At 37.9% G+C, this 16,136-nt stretch overlaps 1 protein-coding gene across 1 annotated transcript; it reads right to left on the bottom strand.

Moving 5' to 3' along the window:
- Positions 1-570: 570 nt before the first annotated feature.
- znf330 (zinc finger protein 330) lies at positions 571-15,014 on the bottom strand. The gene is made up of 10 exons (XM_041785410.1): positions 14,967-15,014; positions 14,447-14,577; positions 12,044-12,063; positions 11,835-11,905; positions 11,446-11,522; positions 8,615-8,741; positions 8,418-8,522; positions 8,218-8,264; positions 3,954-4,071; positions 571-1,150 (listed from the first exon to the last, which is right to left on the bottom strand). The coding sequence occupies exons 2-10, from the start codon at positions 14,564-14,566 to the stop codon at positions 873-875; spliced, it is 963 nt and encodes a 320-aa protein (XP_041641344.1). The 5' UTR covers positions 14,567-14,577; positions 14,967-15,014; the 3' UTR covers positions 571-872.
- Positions 15,015-16,136: the final 1,122 nt, after the last annotated feature.

Raw genomic sequence — 16,136 nt, 5'->3', positions numbered from 1 at the left:
AGTCCCATATCTCCACAGTCTGGGGCCAAACTCTATCCTCCAAGATGACAACGCTCACCCCCACATAGCGTGGTTTATCAGAGACTACCTCCAGAATTTGGGAGTGCAGAGGATGGGTAGTCGCTGTGTGTGTGGTTCTTTCACACTCTACTATGGCTCCTGTTTGTTAGATGAATTGCTAAATTCACAATATTTCTTCAGACTTCAATCGTCTAATCCACCAACCAAGTGTCAATGGCAGAATAAGCTGTTTGTCATTGGCAGAGAAGATTTGGTCACATTTTTCATCCCACAAATGCATGTTCCTTACAAATGTGGCTGCCTTTTAAAAGTAAACTAAACAGGCTTTCCAACGGTATAAGATTACCAAGAAGCAAGTTTAGAGTGTGTCACTACACAAAAAAAAGGAGGAAGTGTAGAGCAGTCTCTAAGCCTCCTGTTGCATCAATCCAGTCCCTGAAGTGACAACAGACAGCAGAAAAAAAAACTGTCTCTAGGACTGGGTACAGTCAGTGCTCTCAGCGCTGCTTTAATATCACTTAAATGAGACCACAGCAACACAGTTTGAAGTTAAACTTCTGGTTATTTTCATTAACCACTTAACTTTATTCAAACATTGAACTGTCAGTTTTAATAAAAATAACAATTACTTAAACCCTTTATTTTATCATGGTTGTTACTTGTATGGCTGATTTAAGATTTAAATGAGTAAGGTTTATAAAGAGCATAATAGCATAATCACTGTATATTGACACACAGTGCTAATTAGGCCAACAATATTCCTTTAATCTTAAGTATCTTCCTGTTCATTCCTGATGTGTAACATGGGATCCTCTTCTGAGGATCTTCTGGATCAATGAGATCTATTCAGATCACACAGATCCGTCCACTCTAAGACCAGCCACAGAATCAGCAGCCTTGTCAACTTCGCCCTCTTCCTCCTCCTCGTCTTCCTCTTCCTCCTCATCATCATCATCGTCCTCCTCGTCATCTTCATCTTCCTCGTAATCGTCATCTTCGTAGTCATCCTGCTGGTTTCCGCCTCCTGCTGCTAAGTTTTTCCAGTAAGCATCGTAGCCTGACGCTCCATCATAATCGTCATCATCATCGTAATTGGCCCCAGCCTGGCGGCCAAATTTTAGCGTGCGAGCTGCAACAAAACATAGACCAGTGTTTAAATGCCTTACAATCATCTTTTTTAAATGTTCATTTAATGTTAGAGCCATGAAGTAAATTAAGTAAGTTCAGCATATTTTTGACACTGAACTATAATGTATTTATTTTGTCCTTATTTTTTTTGGATTTTAAGATTGTTCTGCATTTATCAGCTCCCCTGTATTTGGAGCTGATCAGGGTATCTGTACTGTGTTTGTCCTGCTGCTGCAAACTGACCTTCGGCCATAAAGCGCAGCTACGTGTGGTAAAGTGACGTGACGACACCTGCAAAGCATTTGCTCTGAAGGGAGGGCTTCTGAATTAAGCAGGACAGGGATATACAGTCTTTCTGATTATATCAAAATGTAGTTACTTTCTCTTGGTTATAGAGGCAAAGAAAATTAAAGCTGTCCACCTTATTTTGTAACTTTTGGATGTTTTTCATATATAAATAGACAAATTGCTTTATTTTACACGTGTTTTCCTTATTCAGATTACACAACTGTTTACCTTTTACATGCACATGTCAGAAATCATAGCCACTCTAAAACAAATGAATAAAAAGATTCTGTTAGTTTTTGAAGAAAAAAATGTTTTTATTCTTTTAAGTACCAAGCTAAGAAATTATGTGTTTAGAAATGTAGCCTATGCTTAAATTTAGACTGTCAATGCAAAAACCTCATATTTAAAGTCATAAATTTGCAGCATTATACAGTCGTAAATTTACAAGAAAAGAATCTCAAGACACTGTTGGATCATAGTTGCACTGTGTTGTTTACTTCTGAATAGCCTCTGTTTACAATGAAGTCTCTTCATAGTCTGGATGCCAATGATAATGTGATGATTCTGGGACAAAACCACAAATATTCTTTTGTTGCTCAGTCATGATATAATGTATAATTTTATACAGTATACAGTACTTGTGTAAGGCAAATAGTTTCATCTGGAATGAAACTCTTCCACTCAATAGGCTATTTTCTATGTTAAAATTAAAAAAAAAAAAAACTAAGTTTTGGTTCTTGAAAATTTAGAGCTTTTTAAACTTGAAAATTTAGTTTTTTTTTAAATTGTAAATTAATGTCTTAAATAACAAAAAAAAAGTCTGTACACTGCATCTGTTTCCTGAAAAGTAATATTAGTTATTAGCACCATAACCCCATGTCATCATATACAGCAAGAAGAGGCACATGTTATTGAAAGTTAAATTACTTTTGAACCATAAATCATAGCCACTTACATTTTCCTCCTCCATTTTGCCTTTCTAGAGATGCTATCCATGCCTCTGTAGCTCTTATGGAGGCTTTTCTAGCAACCCTGGAGTTTGACTGACTTTCCAGGGCATTTAAAGTGGTGTGGATTTACCACACCACTAACTCCGCTAATCTGTTTCTTAGTCATTATTCGATTAGCTTTGGTGTTTGGTGTTTCCCACAATGCATTGTGATGGGCTGTGACAACCAATGGCAGGCTGTTCCATCGTCACATCATGCTTTGCCAAAACTGCGCATACTTCATCACTTTAAACTTGGGAGTTTATAATGGAGAGAAAGAGACACAGAGAGACCGTTATGTGTCCCTCTGAATCACTGCAGACAGGAACTTCTTTAAATAATTATTTAATAGAAGCCAATTCAAAAAAGTGCAAGGACTTTTTTTTGTAAATATATAAGATGGTAGATCAAGTCTGTGCAAAAAAGTCTTCCTCATTACTGTTTACTGTGTGTAATAAAATCTTTTGACTTTTAATTGCCGTTAAGTTTCTTTCTTTTCTCTATAGTCCCATAACTTTTTAGGACGTTAAGTGACATTACTGCAGGGCACTTATTGTTAAAGCCCTGTTTGTCCTGAAAAAAGGGATGTTTAGAGCTTGACTGTGCACCACAGGGTTAATGTTTTACAAGATTTTTAAGACAAAAAATCCAGGCAAGACAGAATGGTTAAAACAACATAGGGCACAGAGGTTTAAAAGTAATTCCTATAACTTCAGACATTCTCAGATTTTGGAAAGACTTTGTGACCATTTTTTTCTTGTTATTACAGAATATTTTCACAAAATTGCTGCTAAGCTCTGTGATTGAAGGTTAAGAGTAAAACCAAGGGGCGCTCTCTCTGGGGCTGATTGTAGGAATTGATGTTTGTCATTTATAGAGATTTATTGATGAGATTTATGGCACAATAAATACCTAGGCAACTACTGAGATTTAAAGCTGCTGCTCAGAGTAGAATGCATTTAATTATTTTTTTCTGCCTAATGCAAACTGTTCTTGTTTTGGAGATGATTGTATCACTATTTTGTATGAAATACTTGTAAAGGTTCATATTCTTCAGCTCTGTTTAATGAACTTCACAAAAGTTCAGAGCGATAACAGATAAATGATAGCAGTGCATTTACGGGAAATCCTTGTCTCCACGTGTTCAACAGGTCAGTGACATAACAACAAAAGCACTATAAGTGGACCTAGAAATTTTGTTTCCAGGATGTTTAAAGGCTTTAATCTCAATAGCACAACAATACGCATTGTTTAGATGGTATCACTGCATTCTTTAAAAAAGTAGTCCCTACTTTTATTTTAAAAAAACAGCATAAGAAAGTTCAATGTCAGGGGAAAATACAGAGGAATGCAACTTCAAACAGCCTTGAGGAACATGATTTATTATGGGCAATAGAAGGTAATTTCCCGAAAATTTCCCTGCTTTCTCTCTTCTTGTTTCATTTCTAAAATTCTGATTCAGCAGGATGGCTGAAGCTTCTGCATTTATCATCAAGCAGCAGCTTTACTGGAAAGAAAAACACTTACTGGACATGCTGAGGTCTTTCGTCTCCTGGGTCTCGTGGCCGCACTTTGGGCAGGGCGGTGCTTTGCCTTTTTCCTGTTTGAAGACCTTACTCTTCGCATGGTCGTCACAGTAACAGGCCTGAGAAGTTAGGGGTGAAAATATCAACACAGAGACACTTAAACTCCACGCAAGACACACATTTTCAGTTCTGGATGGAAATAGGAGGGTTAAACACAATGACTGCTTGAGCTTGTTTAGACAGGTGAGCTTATTCACCATTGTGTCTTCCTTCTCTTTGAACCACATACTGTCTTTTTGGCTCCTGCAAGGTTTTAATAACATTCCTCTTCTTCCCATGACTAATTGGGGTATTTCAAAGTAAAAGATCACAAATTCTTTCTGTTTTAAGGCTGAATGACAAATCACTTGGCAGGCCTTGTTCAGCAGCCCCTCTTCTTGTGTAAATCTAAGGGCTTGGCCATTTTCTCACTGATCTACAGGCTTTACAGCAAAAGTACACTTTCACTATACACATTCTGTAGTCCAGACAGGAAATTACGAAAATATTCTTCACTGTGTGGTTCATTACAACAGTTTGTCTTCTCAGTTTACAAGGAACATTTGTGTTTCCACATACAATACTTGCTTCCAGTTCCTCTTTATGCACTTTTAAATCACAACAGCTTTGTGTAATGAGAGTTACCAAATGTCTTGGCTGCTACAAAAAGCCATTGGTAGGAATTTAGAAGCCATGACTAAAGCATGAGGTATGCCAACGGATTTATTTACTTCTGAACTTTCAACAGCTCAAACCACCAAAGTACACTGTAATAGAGACTATTCCATCAAAACTGTCACTTTGTTTGTTTGTCTCTATCTTTCTCTTTCTGCATCTCCCTCTATCTCATTTTCCTGCTGGCCCCATACTAATATTTTACCCTCACTCCCTTGCCTCTAGCTTTTTTTCACACAAATGTCCTGCTGTGTGGGACAAGTTTAAACAAGCAATTCAGGAAAGGAGGTTACCCTGAAGTTTTCTGGTGGTTGCATGTGTGGAAAGGTTTTGAGTATGGTCCAGTCCTGCTCTTTTTTCAAAATGTTTATTTGGCATGAGTCACACTTTACTACTTAGTTATTGCTATGAATCACTGTACCTTTGAGAGCTCGTGTGAGTGTCTAAATACGACAGGAGCTTTATAAATGAATAATATACAGATAAAAGTTGACTGAATGAGACTGACACTTTGTTCAAGACTCTGGAGTAAATCTGTTTAAGTTAAATAACTCAATCTGTTTAGTAACATTACATCTTACACAAGTGTTCAGTTTAACCCTACAAGAGATTTCATCTGCTTTTTAAGTATTTAATGTTGGTTTGACTGTTTGCTACCTCGTTTTTTATTTTGCTGTTTTTTTTCTGTATTTGTTAATCATACGGTGCTGTTACTTTTCATAATGTTGTATCAGTCAGGCCCAAAGATGCACAATGTTTGATTTTTGCTTATGACCCAAAGGCCGCTTTTTATGAATTTATTTTAGCCAATGCAGATACCAACAAGGCAACATAGTTCAGACCAAAACTTCAGTTCATAAAGTACATTTTTAAATTAAAGGAATGAGGATGAACATAGGAAAAAACATCAGCTGACTTAGGTCTGTTGGTTTAGCCTAAAATCCCCCCTTAAAACGTCTGCAAACATAAGGGCAATATTTACAGCTAAGAAAGGCTAATATTTACAGTCAATATTGACTGATATTTACGGCCAATATAGGCTGAAATTTACAGACGATATAGGCTGATATTTACAGCCACCAGGCTGATATTTACAACTGATATAGGCTGATATTTACAGCCAATATAGGCTGATATTTACAGATGATAAAGGCAGATATTTACATCTAATACAGGGTGATATTTACAGCTAATACAGGCTGATATTTACAGCTGATATAGGCCGATATTTACAGCTGATATTTACAGCTAATACAGGCAGATATTTACAGCTGATATAGGCTGATATTTATGGCTGATATAGGCTGATATTTATGGCTGATATAGGCTGATATTTAAGGCTGATATAAGCTGATATTTAAAGCTAATACAGGCTGATATTTATAGCCAATATCAGCTGACATTTACAGCCGACAGCCTGATATGTACAGAAGACAGGCAGATATCTACAGCCAATATTAGCTCATATTTACAACCGACACAAGCTGATATTTACAGCCAATACGGCCGATATTTACTGCAAATACAGGCAGATATTTACAGCCAATGCAGGCAGATATTTACAGCCAATACACGCTGATATTTACAGTATATATTCAGTGGATCTAAGCTGACTTGTACAGCCGACAGGCTAATATTTACAGAAGACAGGTGATATTTACAGCCGATATAGGCCGATATCACAGCTGATATAGGCTTTAATTATGAGCTTCAGTATCAGCTTTTTAATATTGACAGAAGGTTTCATATCTGATGATACTGATAACTGACTTTCAGCACATATCTTCCAATACAGAGAAACTGATTAGGGCCCGACTGATACATCGGCTGGCCGATTTCATCGGGCAATTATAGCCTTTTAAAAATCATGTTTACTTGGCCAAAAGTTGGCCAGCAAAGCAAGGTGGTGGTGGTGGTGGTGGTCTTCCTTTTGACATGTTAACCTAAGTGCACTTTCTTACTTTGTTATTTAGCTTCTTTTGAGCCTCAAATGACATGCAGATGGGCCATATGTTGTTTTCTATGTACAGTTACTTAACATTATCCTGTATGGAAGGAGAATCAATACTCTGTCACTTTTAACAAAGCCTTCTGTTTTAATTAGATGTCCAGATCAAAAGCTGCCTATTAGGTCACATGTTTTGAATCTAATTACGAAACTAAGGCTGCAGCATGGTTTCTTTACATGACATAGTCGTACCTGACAATGAGAACAAAAAAAAATTGTCCAGGTGTCAATTCTGCCAGATTTAGACAATGCAGATACTCTATATAAATGCTTCTGTCTTCTTAACCCACTGAATGCCACATGTCATAGGGCTCTTTGCTATATCACATTGACATAAGTATTCAGACCATTTGCAGCAACACTTGAAATTTAGCTGAGGTTCCTCCCATTTCTCTGAATCATTACTGAGATGTTTCTACACCTTGAATGGAGTCCACCACTGGTAAATTAAATTGATTGGACATGAGCTTAAGAGGATTTGCGGAGAAGAATGGCAGAAATTCCCCTAATCCAGGTGTGCAAATCTTCATATTCAAAAAGACTTAAAGCTGGAATTGCTGGCAAAGGTGCTTCAGCTAAGGGGTCTGAATACTTACATCAACATGATATTAAGTTGTTCTTTATAATAAATTTGGAAACATTGTTTTCACTTTGTCATTATAGAGTACTGAGTCTAGATTAACAAGAGAAAAATGATTTCAAACTATTGCAGCATAAGGCCACAACATAACAAATTTGAAAAGTGAAGTGGCGTTGCACATGTAGGTAGCAGATACTGATTTGCTTTTCTTGATTATACCTCTGTACAAAAAAATTAAAACATGTCATCACAAGATCCAGTGTTGATGTGCCATTTTTATCCTAGAGCCCCTTATTCCTTTTTTAGAATAAGTTTTCTTTTTTAGAACAAATAAATGCATCTTAAATTTCTGAGTTGGATGTTTCTTTCTTTGCCTATTTCCCACTTTCATGTGTGTTAAGTTTCTCTTCTATTGTCTTGCAGTGCATTCAGCTGTTCTGTACTAAGATGTTCTATATCACCAAAAACTGCTCAACAAATTAGCATTATGATAAGCAGCCAAGTCTTTTCCACCACTTGTGCAGATTTGTGTAGATATTGTGTAGATAACGGTGCATGCATTAACATTACAAGGAAGAAACAACAGTTTAGAGATCATGCAGCCTCGACTAAGCAGAAGGGATGCTGCTGCAAGAAAGGAAAAAGGAAAAGCATCCTTAGTTGCAGCTTTGACCTCATTTTGAGAGTTCAAGGCTGAATTTATTCAAAGTTCTCTGTCCTGATTTTAAGTGTCAATTACACATTTCCTACATACCAGGAATACTTCCTGATGTAGGGAAAAGTAATTGAGATTACAAATTTGCGAGAGGAGGAGAATTTAATTTGAAATTGTAGTTGTTTATTGCTTTAAGTTGTTGTTTCACTAAGAAAACAATCTATGGTGTGGTGTGTGGGTGTGTTTATATAAAAGTGATTAGTTCTGCCCAATGAGCAGGTAAACAGGTTTATAAAAACTCTCCTCACCTTACAGCGCAGGCAGGAGTGTTGTCCCAGTCTGTTACAGGAAACACCTTAAGTGGAACATAAGAAAAAAAAACAAAATCACGTTTTCTGTTTTGCACACATGCCCTGCAGATACAACTCTGTGGGATGAACAAGTACACTTTACACCCCCCCATTAACCAAAAAAATGACATTGTGAAAGGCAAAATTAAGTAACTCACATTTGAATGTTTCTGCCTGAAGGACCTGGCAGCTGGCCTGGTGCTCAAACTGATCATCCTCACACAAGAAGTTCTGACAGAAAGAGCAGCGAAAGATTCTCCCTCCTGTTCAGGAAGTCAAAGCAGTCACTGAGGATGTGCAGGGTGACACTGATGTGACTTTTAAGAGTGGATTTATTCACACGGGAGGGTCTCACCATGGTCCCAGACACTGCGTTCACACTCGATGCAATCAGCATCAGTCAGGGGGCATGCACAAGCGTGTGTGCTCAGACATTTCCTGCCGTGGCACACCCAAGCCTCACAGAAGTCACACACTGCCCCCTTGTTGTCAAGAAGAAAATTACAGGTAAACAGAACAGAATAGTTATTTACATTAGTCAGTGTATACATTTAAATATAGTTTATCTCATTGCAGGTTTTTTTAACTCTGCATGTTCTGTAACATCTTTTCAGTGAGCTGTCAGTCATTACATAACCTCTGAGACTCTGAACACAATCACATGTCATTACTCCATTATCAGATACGACGTGACAGTCCTCTCTCTATCATAAAGGTCATTATTAATGCAATCACTATTAGGTCCTGCTTGTACTTGCATGATACTGTAACATACAAAGTACACATTATCACTGGTAATTAAGAGTGACTGGTACCTTTTATTATGTCACATATTCATGATACCACTTGTGTTTCACATGTCAGAATATCATTTATGTGATGTTTGCTAATCCCTTAACTATTGTTGTTATTTTTTTAGGACTTGAATGCTACAGAGGTCTGAAAAAAAAAACATTTCAATCCCCTACAAAGATGGCAGAAATCGGTCAAAGTTGTCAGATAGATTTCATCCTGTCTCAGTGCAAACTAGACTTACTAAATTAGTTTGATTTGCTGAAACAGCGGGCGCTGACTCAAAGTCAAATGTCTTTTTATTGACTCAAATAAATTATCAGTTAAAAAGGTAAAACACAGACATCTCAAGGTAAGATAATTTTCTATTCCGCAGGGGGGCTGGAGCTTAGACTGGTCACCAGTCAATCGCAGGGCTGACATATAGAGACAAACAACCAGACGCGCTCACACTCACACCTACGACCAATTTAGAGTCACAAATTAACCTCATGAGCATGTGTTTAGTGGTGGGAGAAAGTTGGAGTACCTGGAGAGAACCCACACATGCACAGGGAGAACATGCAAACTCCACACAGAGAGGCTCTGGCTGGAAAGCAGACTCAGGACCTTCTTGCTGTGAGGCAACAGAAACCCCTGCGCCACTGTGCAGCCCAGGTAAGATCATACTACATCAATTTAAAAAACACTTTAAAACACTAGTATCCACTCAAATAGCCAAACAGGCTTTAACTCATTAAATTACTAAATTCATATCTGTGTATATCAAGGTGGCCAAAAGTACCCAGAACTTTTAGTTACCGGGATTTTTTTTCAAGGAACTAAACAGCTCTTGTGGTCCATTGTTGTCTGCGTTTCCACAAGGGTCTAAAGTCCTGTGGAGAACATGACAGTCAGGCATCCTGACACAGCCAGGATTCAGGAAGACAAGGGTTTTTGTGGGCAGTAAATAATACTCATGCCAATAGTTTAAACTGTACCGAGCATCAGTAAGCTAATGAACCAAATTATAAATAATATATTTTATCTAGTTTTTTTTTTCCAGTAACAATTTCAAAACAAAACAACATAATAAAATCTACTTTGTTTTTTCATGGTCCACTATAAAAATATTGTTTTTATATGGGTGTAATGGTTATTATCTAATCAATTTGTTCAAATAATACTAAAAAATTAAGTAGGGAAGATATCTTGATTATAGTGGGTAAATGTTATCTATTTAACCTATTTTTTAACAATAATGGTTGCAAGACAAATACATTTAATAATCAAAACTCATAGTATTCTTGGTTTGATTCGTTTAATAAAGAGCAATGTTCCAAAGATTAGAGGACATACTTGGATGCTTTATGTCATGTACATGTACAGATCAGCAAGAGAAGAGATGTACCTCTTTCTGTACACGGCTCAGCACAATTAACACAAACTAAACTTAGCACAAAAATGAAGGAAATTTATGGGTTTTTTAGGTTTTTTTTTCGTCCTGTTTATTTTCCTTTTAAAGGTGCCACTTTTATGAGGAACATCTGTGGGACGAGCAGCAGAGCTGAGCTTGATGGTGGCGCCCATGAAAAATTTGCCAAATCTTCTCCGCCAATGCAGAGCGGGGTTTATCAATACAATGTCAAAATATACTCTTCAGATATTCATGTAATGACAAGACAAAGTACAAACACAGATACAGACACACTAGACTTAAAGTCACCAGTTTACAGTTTTTTTAATGGTAACCCCAATGTTATTGTCATTACTTTAATACGTTTAAACATCAGCTTTCAAAACAGTTTTTCAGTTAGTCTGCCTCCACACTGCCTTTACCACACATGTATACTGCATCTCACATACATGTCCCATTAATTTTTAAGGGCATGCACCACTTATCAATGCAAGGGACACATGGCAGTTATCATGCATTTGTGTGTCATTAACAGCACATATATTCCTGGCCTAAGACCTGTTGGCAGAGTCACAGACCTAGTTACCAATCAGAACTGTTCAGCACTGCAGCCCAACCCCTCATAGTTCCTGGGCCATTGGAAAGTTCTACCCCCTTCACAAGGAAACTTCAAGGGATAGAGTAGTACCTAAGGGGTAGCTAAGAACTAAATTTTGGTAAATAACCACAAAGTTCCTAAAAAGGTTCCTGGGGAACTTTCCTGTGGTTGAAAAGCACCTATTGTCTAGAAATGCTTCCAGCTGTAAATCTCTTTTTCTGCTTCCTTGTGAAGCTCACTGACTGCTTGACAGACCGATTGCTAAATGTTGTACAATAGCCTCACTTTCATTTCTACCACAAATGAAGGTCCAAAGCAAGATTTACTGGTACAGATATAGAACTTCACAATGTCACTCTTGCAGTGTGATTTAAATCACTTAAGAGTGTTCCTAACTCACCACCATGGCCATTCCAGTGGTGTGGACCCCAGGATGTTTGATGACACAGTCTGATGACTTCATGCATTTGGTTTTGCCTGACAACACAGAGTGAAAATACATCATTACATAAAACTTTTAAGAACTCCAGTGGACTATTAGCTTCATTCAGATTATTTTATTAGAAAACATGCGTTATTTTCATCAGCTCATATGTGGCTGTCATTTAACAAAGTGTCTTCTTTACAGCTCCACTTGGTGGTGCCAGAGTAAAATGATAAAGCACCTCTTAAAGACTTAAAATCAGAAATACTTCATTAATCCGGGGGGATCGGTGCTGTAGCAGGATGTACGCGTTGCTGGAGCATGTCACTCCTATATATTTGAACATTTCACTGCAGTTTACTCACCACACTGAGCGCAGACAGGCAGCTTCTGCAGGGAGTGACAGAAGTAACAGAAAGCTCTGTTCTTCTGTTTTCTACAGGGTGGCATTATGTAGAGAGAACAGTTTTGTTAGTTGATTGATTGACACTCACTCGCTCACTCTCTCTCTCTCTCTCTCTCTCTGTATATATATATATGCAAAAATGTAAGGTATAATGTAATGCACACTTACCTCTGACATTTGTCACAGTCCTACAGAACAAAAAACAACAAAGACAGATTTAAAAAGTGTTATTTAAGAGAGGATAGTTTCAGTATTGCTAATATGCAGTCAGAGGTGGACAAAGTACTCAGCTCTTCCATTTAAGACTAAGCAGTACAATCACACCGGAGAAATACATTGTTAAGAATAAATGCCATGCATTTAAAATGCTTCAAATGAAAGAAAAATCAGTCAAATACATCAAAACCTTACTGAACAGTCCATTTCCAAATATTTCACATTATTTAACAATTCACATTAAAACGGATAATATAGCCTAACTTCATCATGAAGCTGGTAAAAAGAGCCTGTGTTTCTCCAATTGCCAGTGAATTATTTTACTTTTTGTTCAGATTTATCCATATCAGAGAAAAACTGATCAGCATGATATCAGTATGGGCAGGTAAATGAACATTTCTGCCAATATTTACAGCTGATATATCTGTGTAAATATCGGTCCATATCAGCTTTAAATATTCACTGTATGCAGGTTGGAAAGTAACTAACGACATTTACTGTAACTGAATAGATTTATTTGTGTGCATTTGCATAACTACTCAGTACCCAGTTCTTTGCATAAAGGGCAAATTAAAAGTAATACTTTGTACTTTTACTTGGGTAGATTCATAGATCAGTCCTTCTAACTCTACTTAAGTCATAATTAGAATGAATGTACTTTTATTTAAGTACAATAGTCTTATGCTTTTTCCATCCCTGGCCACATGTGCAGATACGTTTGTGGATTTTTATGCAGGACAAACAGACCTAAGTCAGCAGTCTTTTCTTTTCTTCATCCTTATTTCTCAAATTCTAAAGTGTGTTTAAATGACTGAAGTTTTAGGTCTGAACTATATTGCTATATCTGTATGAATATTTGTATCAACTAAAATGAATTTGTAGATATCTGCAAATTGGATATCAGCAAAAATCCAGTAACATGCATCTCTACTATTTAGGTGTTTTCATGATATTAGTGTAATATGTATAATGCACATACTAAAGCCTCCAAGGCAACTTGATTTTAACATTTACTTGAAAAATCCTCTTAGGTGTAGGTTCAAATAGAGTAAAATAAAACAATATTAGGTAAGACTGGCAAAATATTTTTCATTCAATACTTTTCCAATACTGTGTTTTGAGACATTACAATTTTTTTTTTGATATGTAAGATAAAAAATACAAAAACTTCAAAAACAACTGCTTCATAATAACGAAGCAAATGAAATAATCAAATCCATAAAAAATTACAAGCAAACTCCTGCACACTCTCTAAACTGCATGAAAACATTGGCAAATCTTCAGGAGTTTTTAAATGCCATTTTTGGTCAAGAAATTATTCATAATTTGATACTGGGGGCTTCTGTCCTTGGTTTTGAGTATGTGGGTTGCCCCTATTAAAAATGTGCTTCACATTTTCTTCACTGCAAATGCCGAACAGCTTATATTCCTGTTGTTATTGACTCTTGTTTTGAACCTCTGGTACTACTAGGTGCTAACAATCAGGTGCTTGACAAGCACCTGTTAAGTTCAGCTATGAGTCCAGATTCTGCCTACAGCAGTTGGATTGTAGAGTCTAATTGGGGAGAAGACATGGAGAACGCTAAGATGCTGATTGCTGCACTGGTAGAGTAACCTCTTTTGGTGGCAGCAGTGTAGCGGTGTTTGGCGGCATCTCCTTCAGTGGAATAACAAGGATTATCATCACTAAAGTTAGTGTCAATGCAACAAGATATCAAGATGAGATTCTGCAACCAGTGCCAATCCCACATCTCCACAGTCTGGGATCAAACTCTATCCTCCAAGATGACAACGCTCGCCCCCACAGAGCGGGGTTTATCAGAGAGGTTGCTGCTGCCCGCAGTCCTGACCTCAACTCCATGAAGCACTTGTGATATCAGCTTGGGCACGCTGTTTGTGCCAGAGTGACCAACAAAGCCACATTGGCTGACTTCCTACAAAAGTGAATGGGATGCCATCCCACAGCAGTTTGTGACCAGGCTGGTGGCCAGCATGAGGAGAAGGAGCCAGGCTGTTGTGGCTGCGTATGGTCCTTCCACACGCAACTGAGACTCCTTTTTGCAAAGTGCTAAATTGCTTTTATGTCTTGTGTCTTCAGACTTCAATCATCAAAAGTTTGGCATTCGCAGAGAAGATTTGGCAAACTTTTTATAGGTGCAACCCACAAACTCAGCTCTGCTGCTCATCCCATAAATGCATGTTCCTTACAAATACTGCACAGATTAAAAGGGAAATAAACTGGCTTTCCAACGGTTTGGACTTATTGTCAAGAAGCATTGTTACAACAAAGAAATAATCAGCGAAACACAAATTTTCTAACTTTCTGTGCTAGGTTTTGATGGAGTGGTAACTCACCATGTTAAAGTTGCAGGGGTGTTTGGCCACATCCACATGTTCCCGGTTGGCTCGACTCTGTTTCTCTCGCTCTTTGCGGTTCTCGGCCTTCTTCCTGGCACCGGTTTTCTTTTTGGGCATTTCTGCTTCAGCTGAAACCAGATAAAAAATTACTCAACAAGTTTCCTGCAAACACGTTTACAACATTAATTGTCGTAGTTTTCAACAACAGCTAACCAAAGTTGACCTCCTAGTGTTTTTTGTGTTGTGACTTCAGAGGGTCTCTCCGATAAATCATACTACATTTTTTACCATAAAAGGGGCCAAAAATCAGACTAAAAGTAAATTCCTATTTTTAAAACAATGTTGTGAGCTAGCTGTTAGACAGTTCTGACAGGAAGCGTCAGCTAATTAAAAAAATGGACAGAAATAATTTATGTTCAGACTCAACGCTGAGGTAATGTAAGAGTTATTTTAGCGGTCCAGAGTTTTACATTAAAGTGTTATTTAAAAATAAACGTGAATGATGTGGATTTTTTACCGGGATGATGCGCACTCCGACAGTTTGCAGGTCCGGTTTTGAAATGGGGCCGGGCTGAAACATACTACGGACATTGGTTCCTACATTTTGTTTCCGCATTCTGTTGTCCTTCACAGAAATGACCCTAGTCTGGCTAGTAATAGGCTAAACAAATTTCAGTTTTCCATATAAATACTACAGATAACATGAATCTTAAAAATAGAATATCATGAAGACGTTTGTCAGCATGTGATTCAATCAAAGGAGTGAAACTTCCATATATTCTTGATTCATCATTACAAAGTGAAGACTTTTTTGTTTAAATGTTATAATATCGCCAAACACCAGTCCAAAAAAAGGATTCAGAACACAGAAATGTTGACCTTCTGGAAAATTATGCTTATTTATGCCCTCAGAAATTGGTTTAGCTCCCCCTATGCATCTATGCAATGTGGCCCAGGGCCGATCAGTCTGTGGCACTGCTGGGGTCTTAGGAAGCCCAGGTTGCTCTGATAGCAACCTTCAGCTTGTCTGTTTTTTGAGTCTGGTGTCTCATCCTCCTCTTGGCAATACCTCAGAGATTCTCCATGAGGTTCAGATCAGGCCAATTGGCTGGCCAATCAAACACAGTAATGGTCAGCAAACCAGTTTCTGGTGGTTTGGCTTCACTGTGAACAGTCCTGCTGAAAAAGTAAATCAGACTCTCCATAAAGCTTCTCAGAAGATGGAAGCATGAGTGCTCTAAAATCTCCTGGTACATGGCTGACAGCGTTGACTCTGGACTTAATAAAGCACAGAGGACCAACAGCAGCAGATGACGTGGCACCATCACTGACTGGGGAAACTGAAAACACTGGACTTCAAGCACATTCCTCCACACTCTGGGACTCTGATTTCCAAATGAAATTCAAAACTCACACCAGAATTTTTTTCTCCTAGCCCAGCTGAGATGTTGTGACATCTTTGGTTCAGGAGTGGCTCAACACTTTGCAGTCCATTTCCTGGACATGTCTGTGTGGTGGCTCTAGATACACTGACCCTAGCCTCAGTCAGCTCTTTGTGAAGCTCCTCTCAGTTTTTGAATCTGCTCTGTTTGACAATCCTCTGAAAGCTGAGCTCCTCTTTGTTGCTTGTGCAACTTTTCTTACCACACATTTCCCTTCCAGTCAACTTTACATGAATATGGTTTGA

The sequence above is a fragment of the Cheilinus undulatus genome, linkage group 4 (assembly GCF_018320785.1).
Source record: "Cheilinus undulatus linkage group 4, ASM1832078v1, whole genome shotgun sequence".
In the NCBI taxonomy this organism is placed as follows: Eukaryota; Metazoa; Chordata; class Actinopteri; order Labriformes; family Labridae; genus Cheilinus; species Cheilinus undulatus.
Note: the sequence above shows the minus strand (reverse complement) of the source record. Positions and strands in the feature narration are given on the sequence as shown.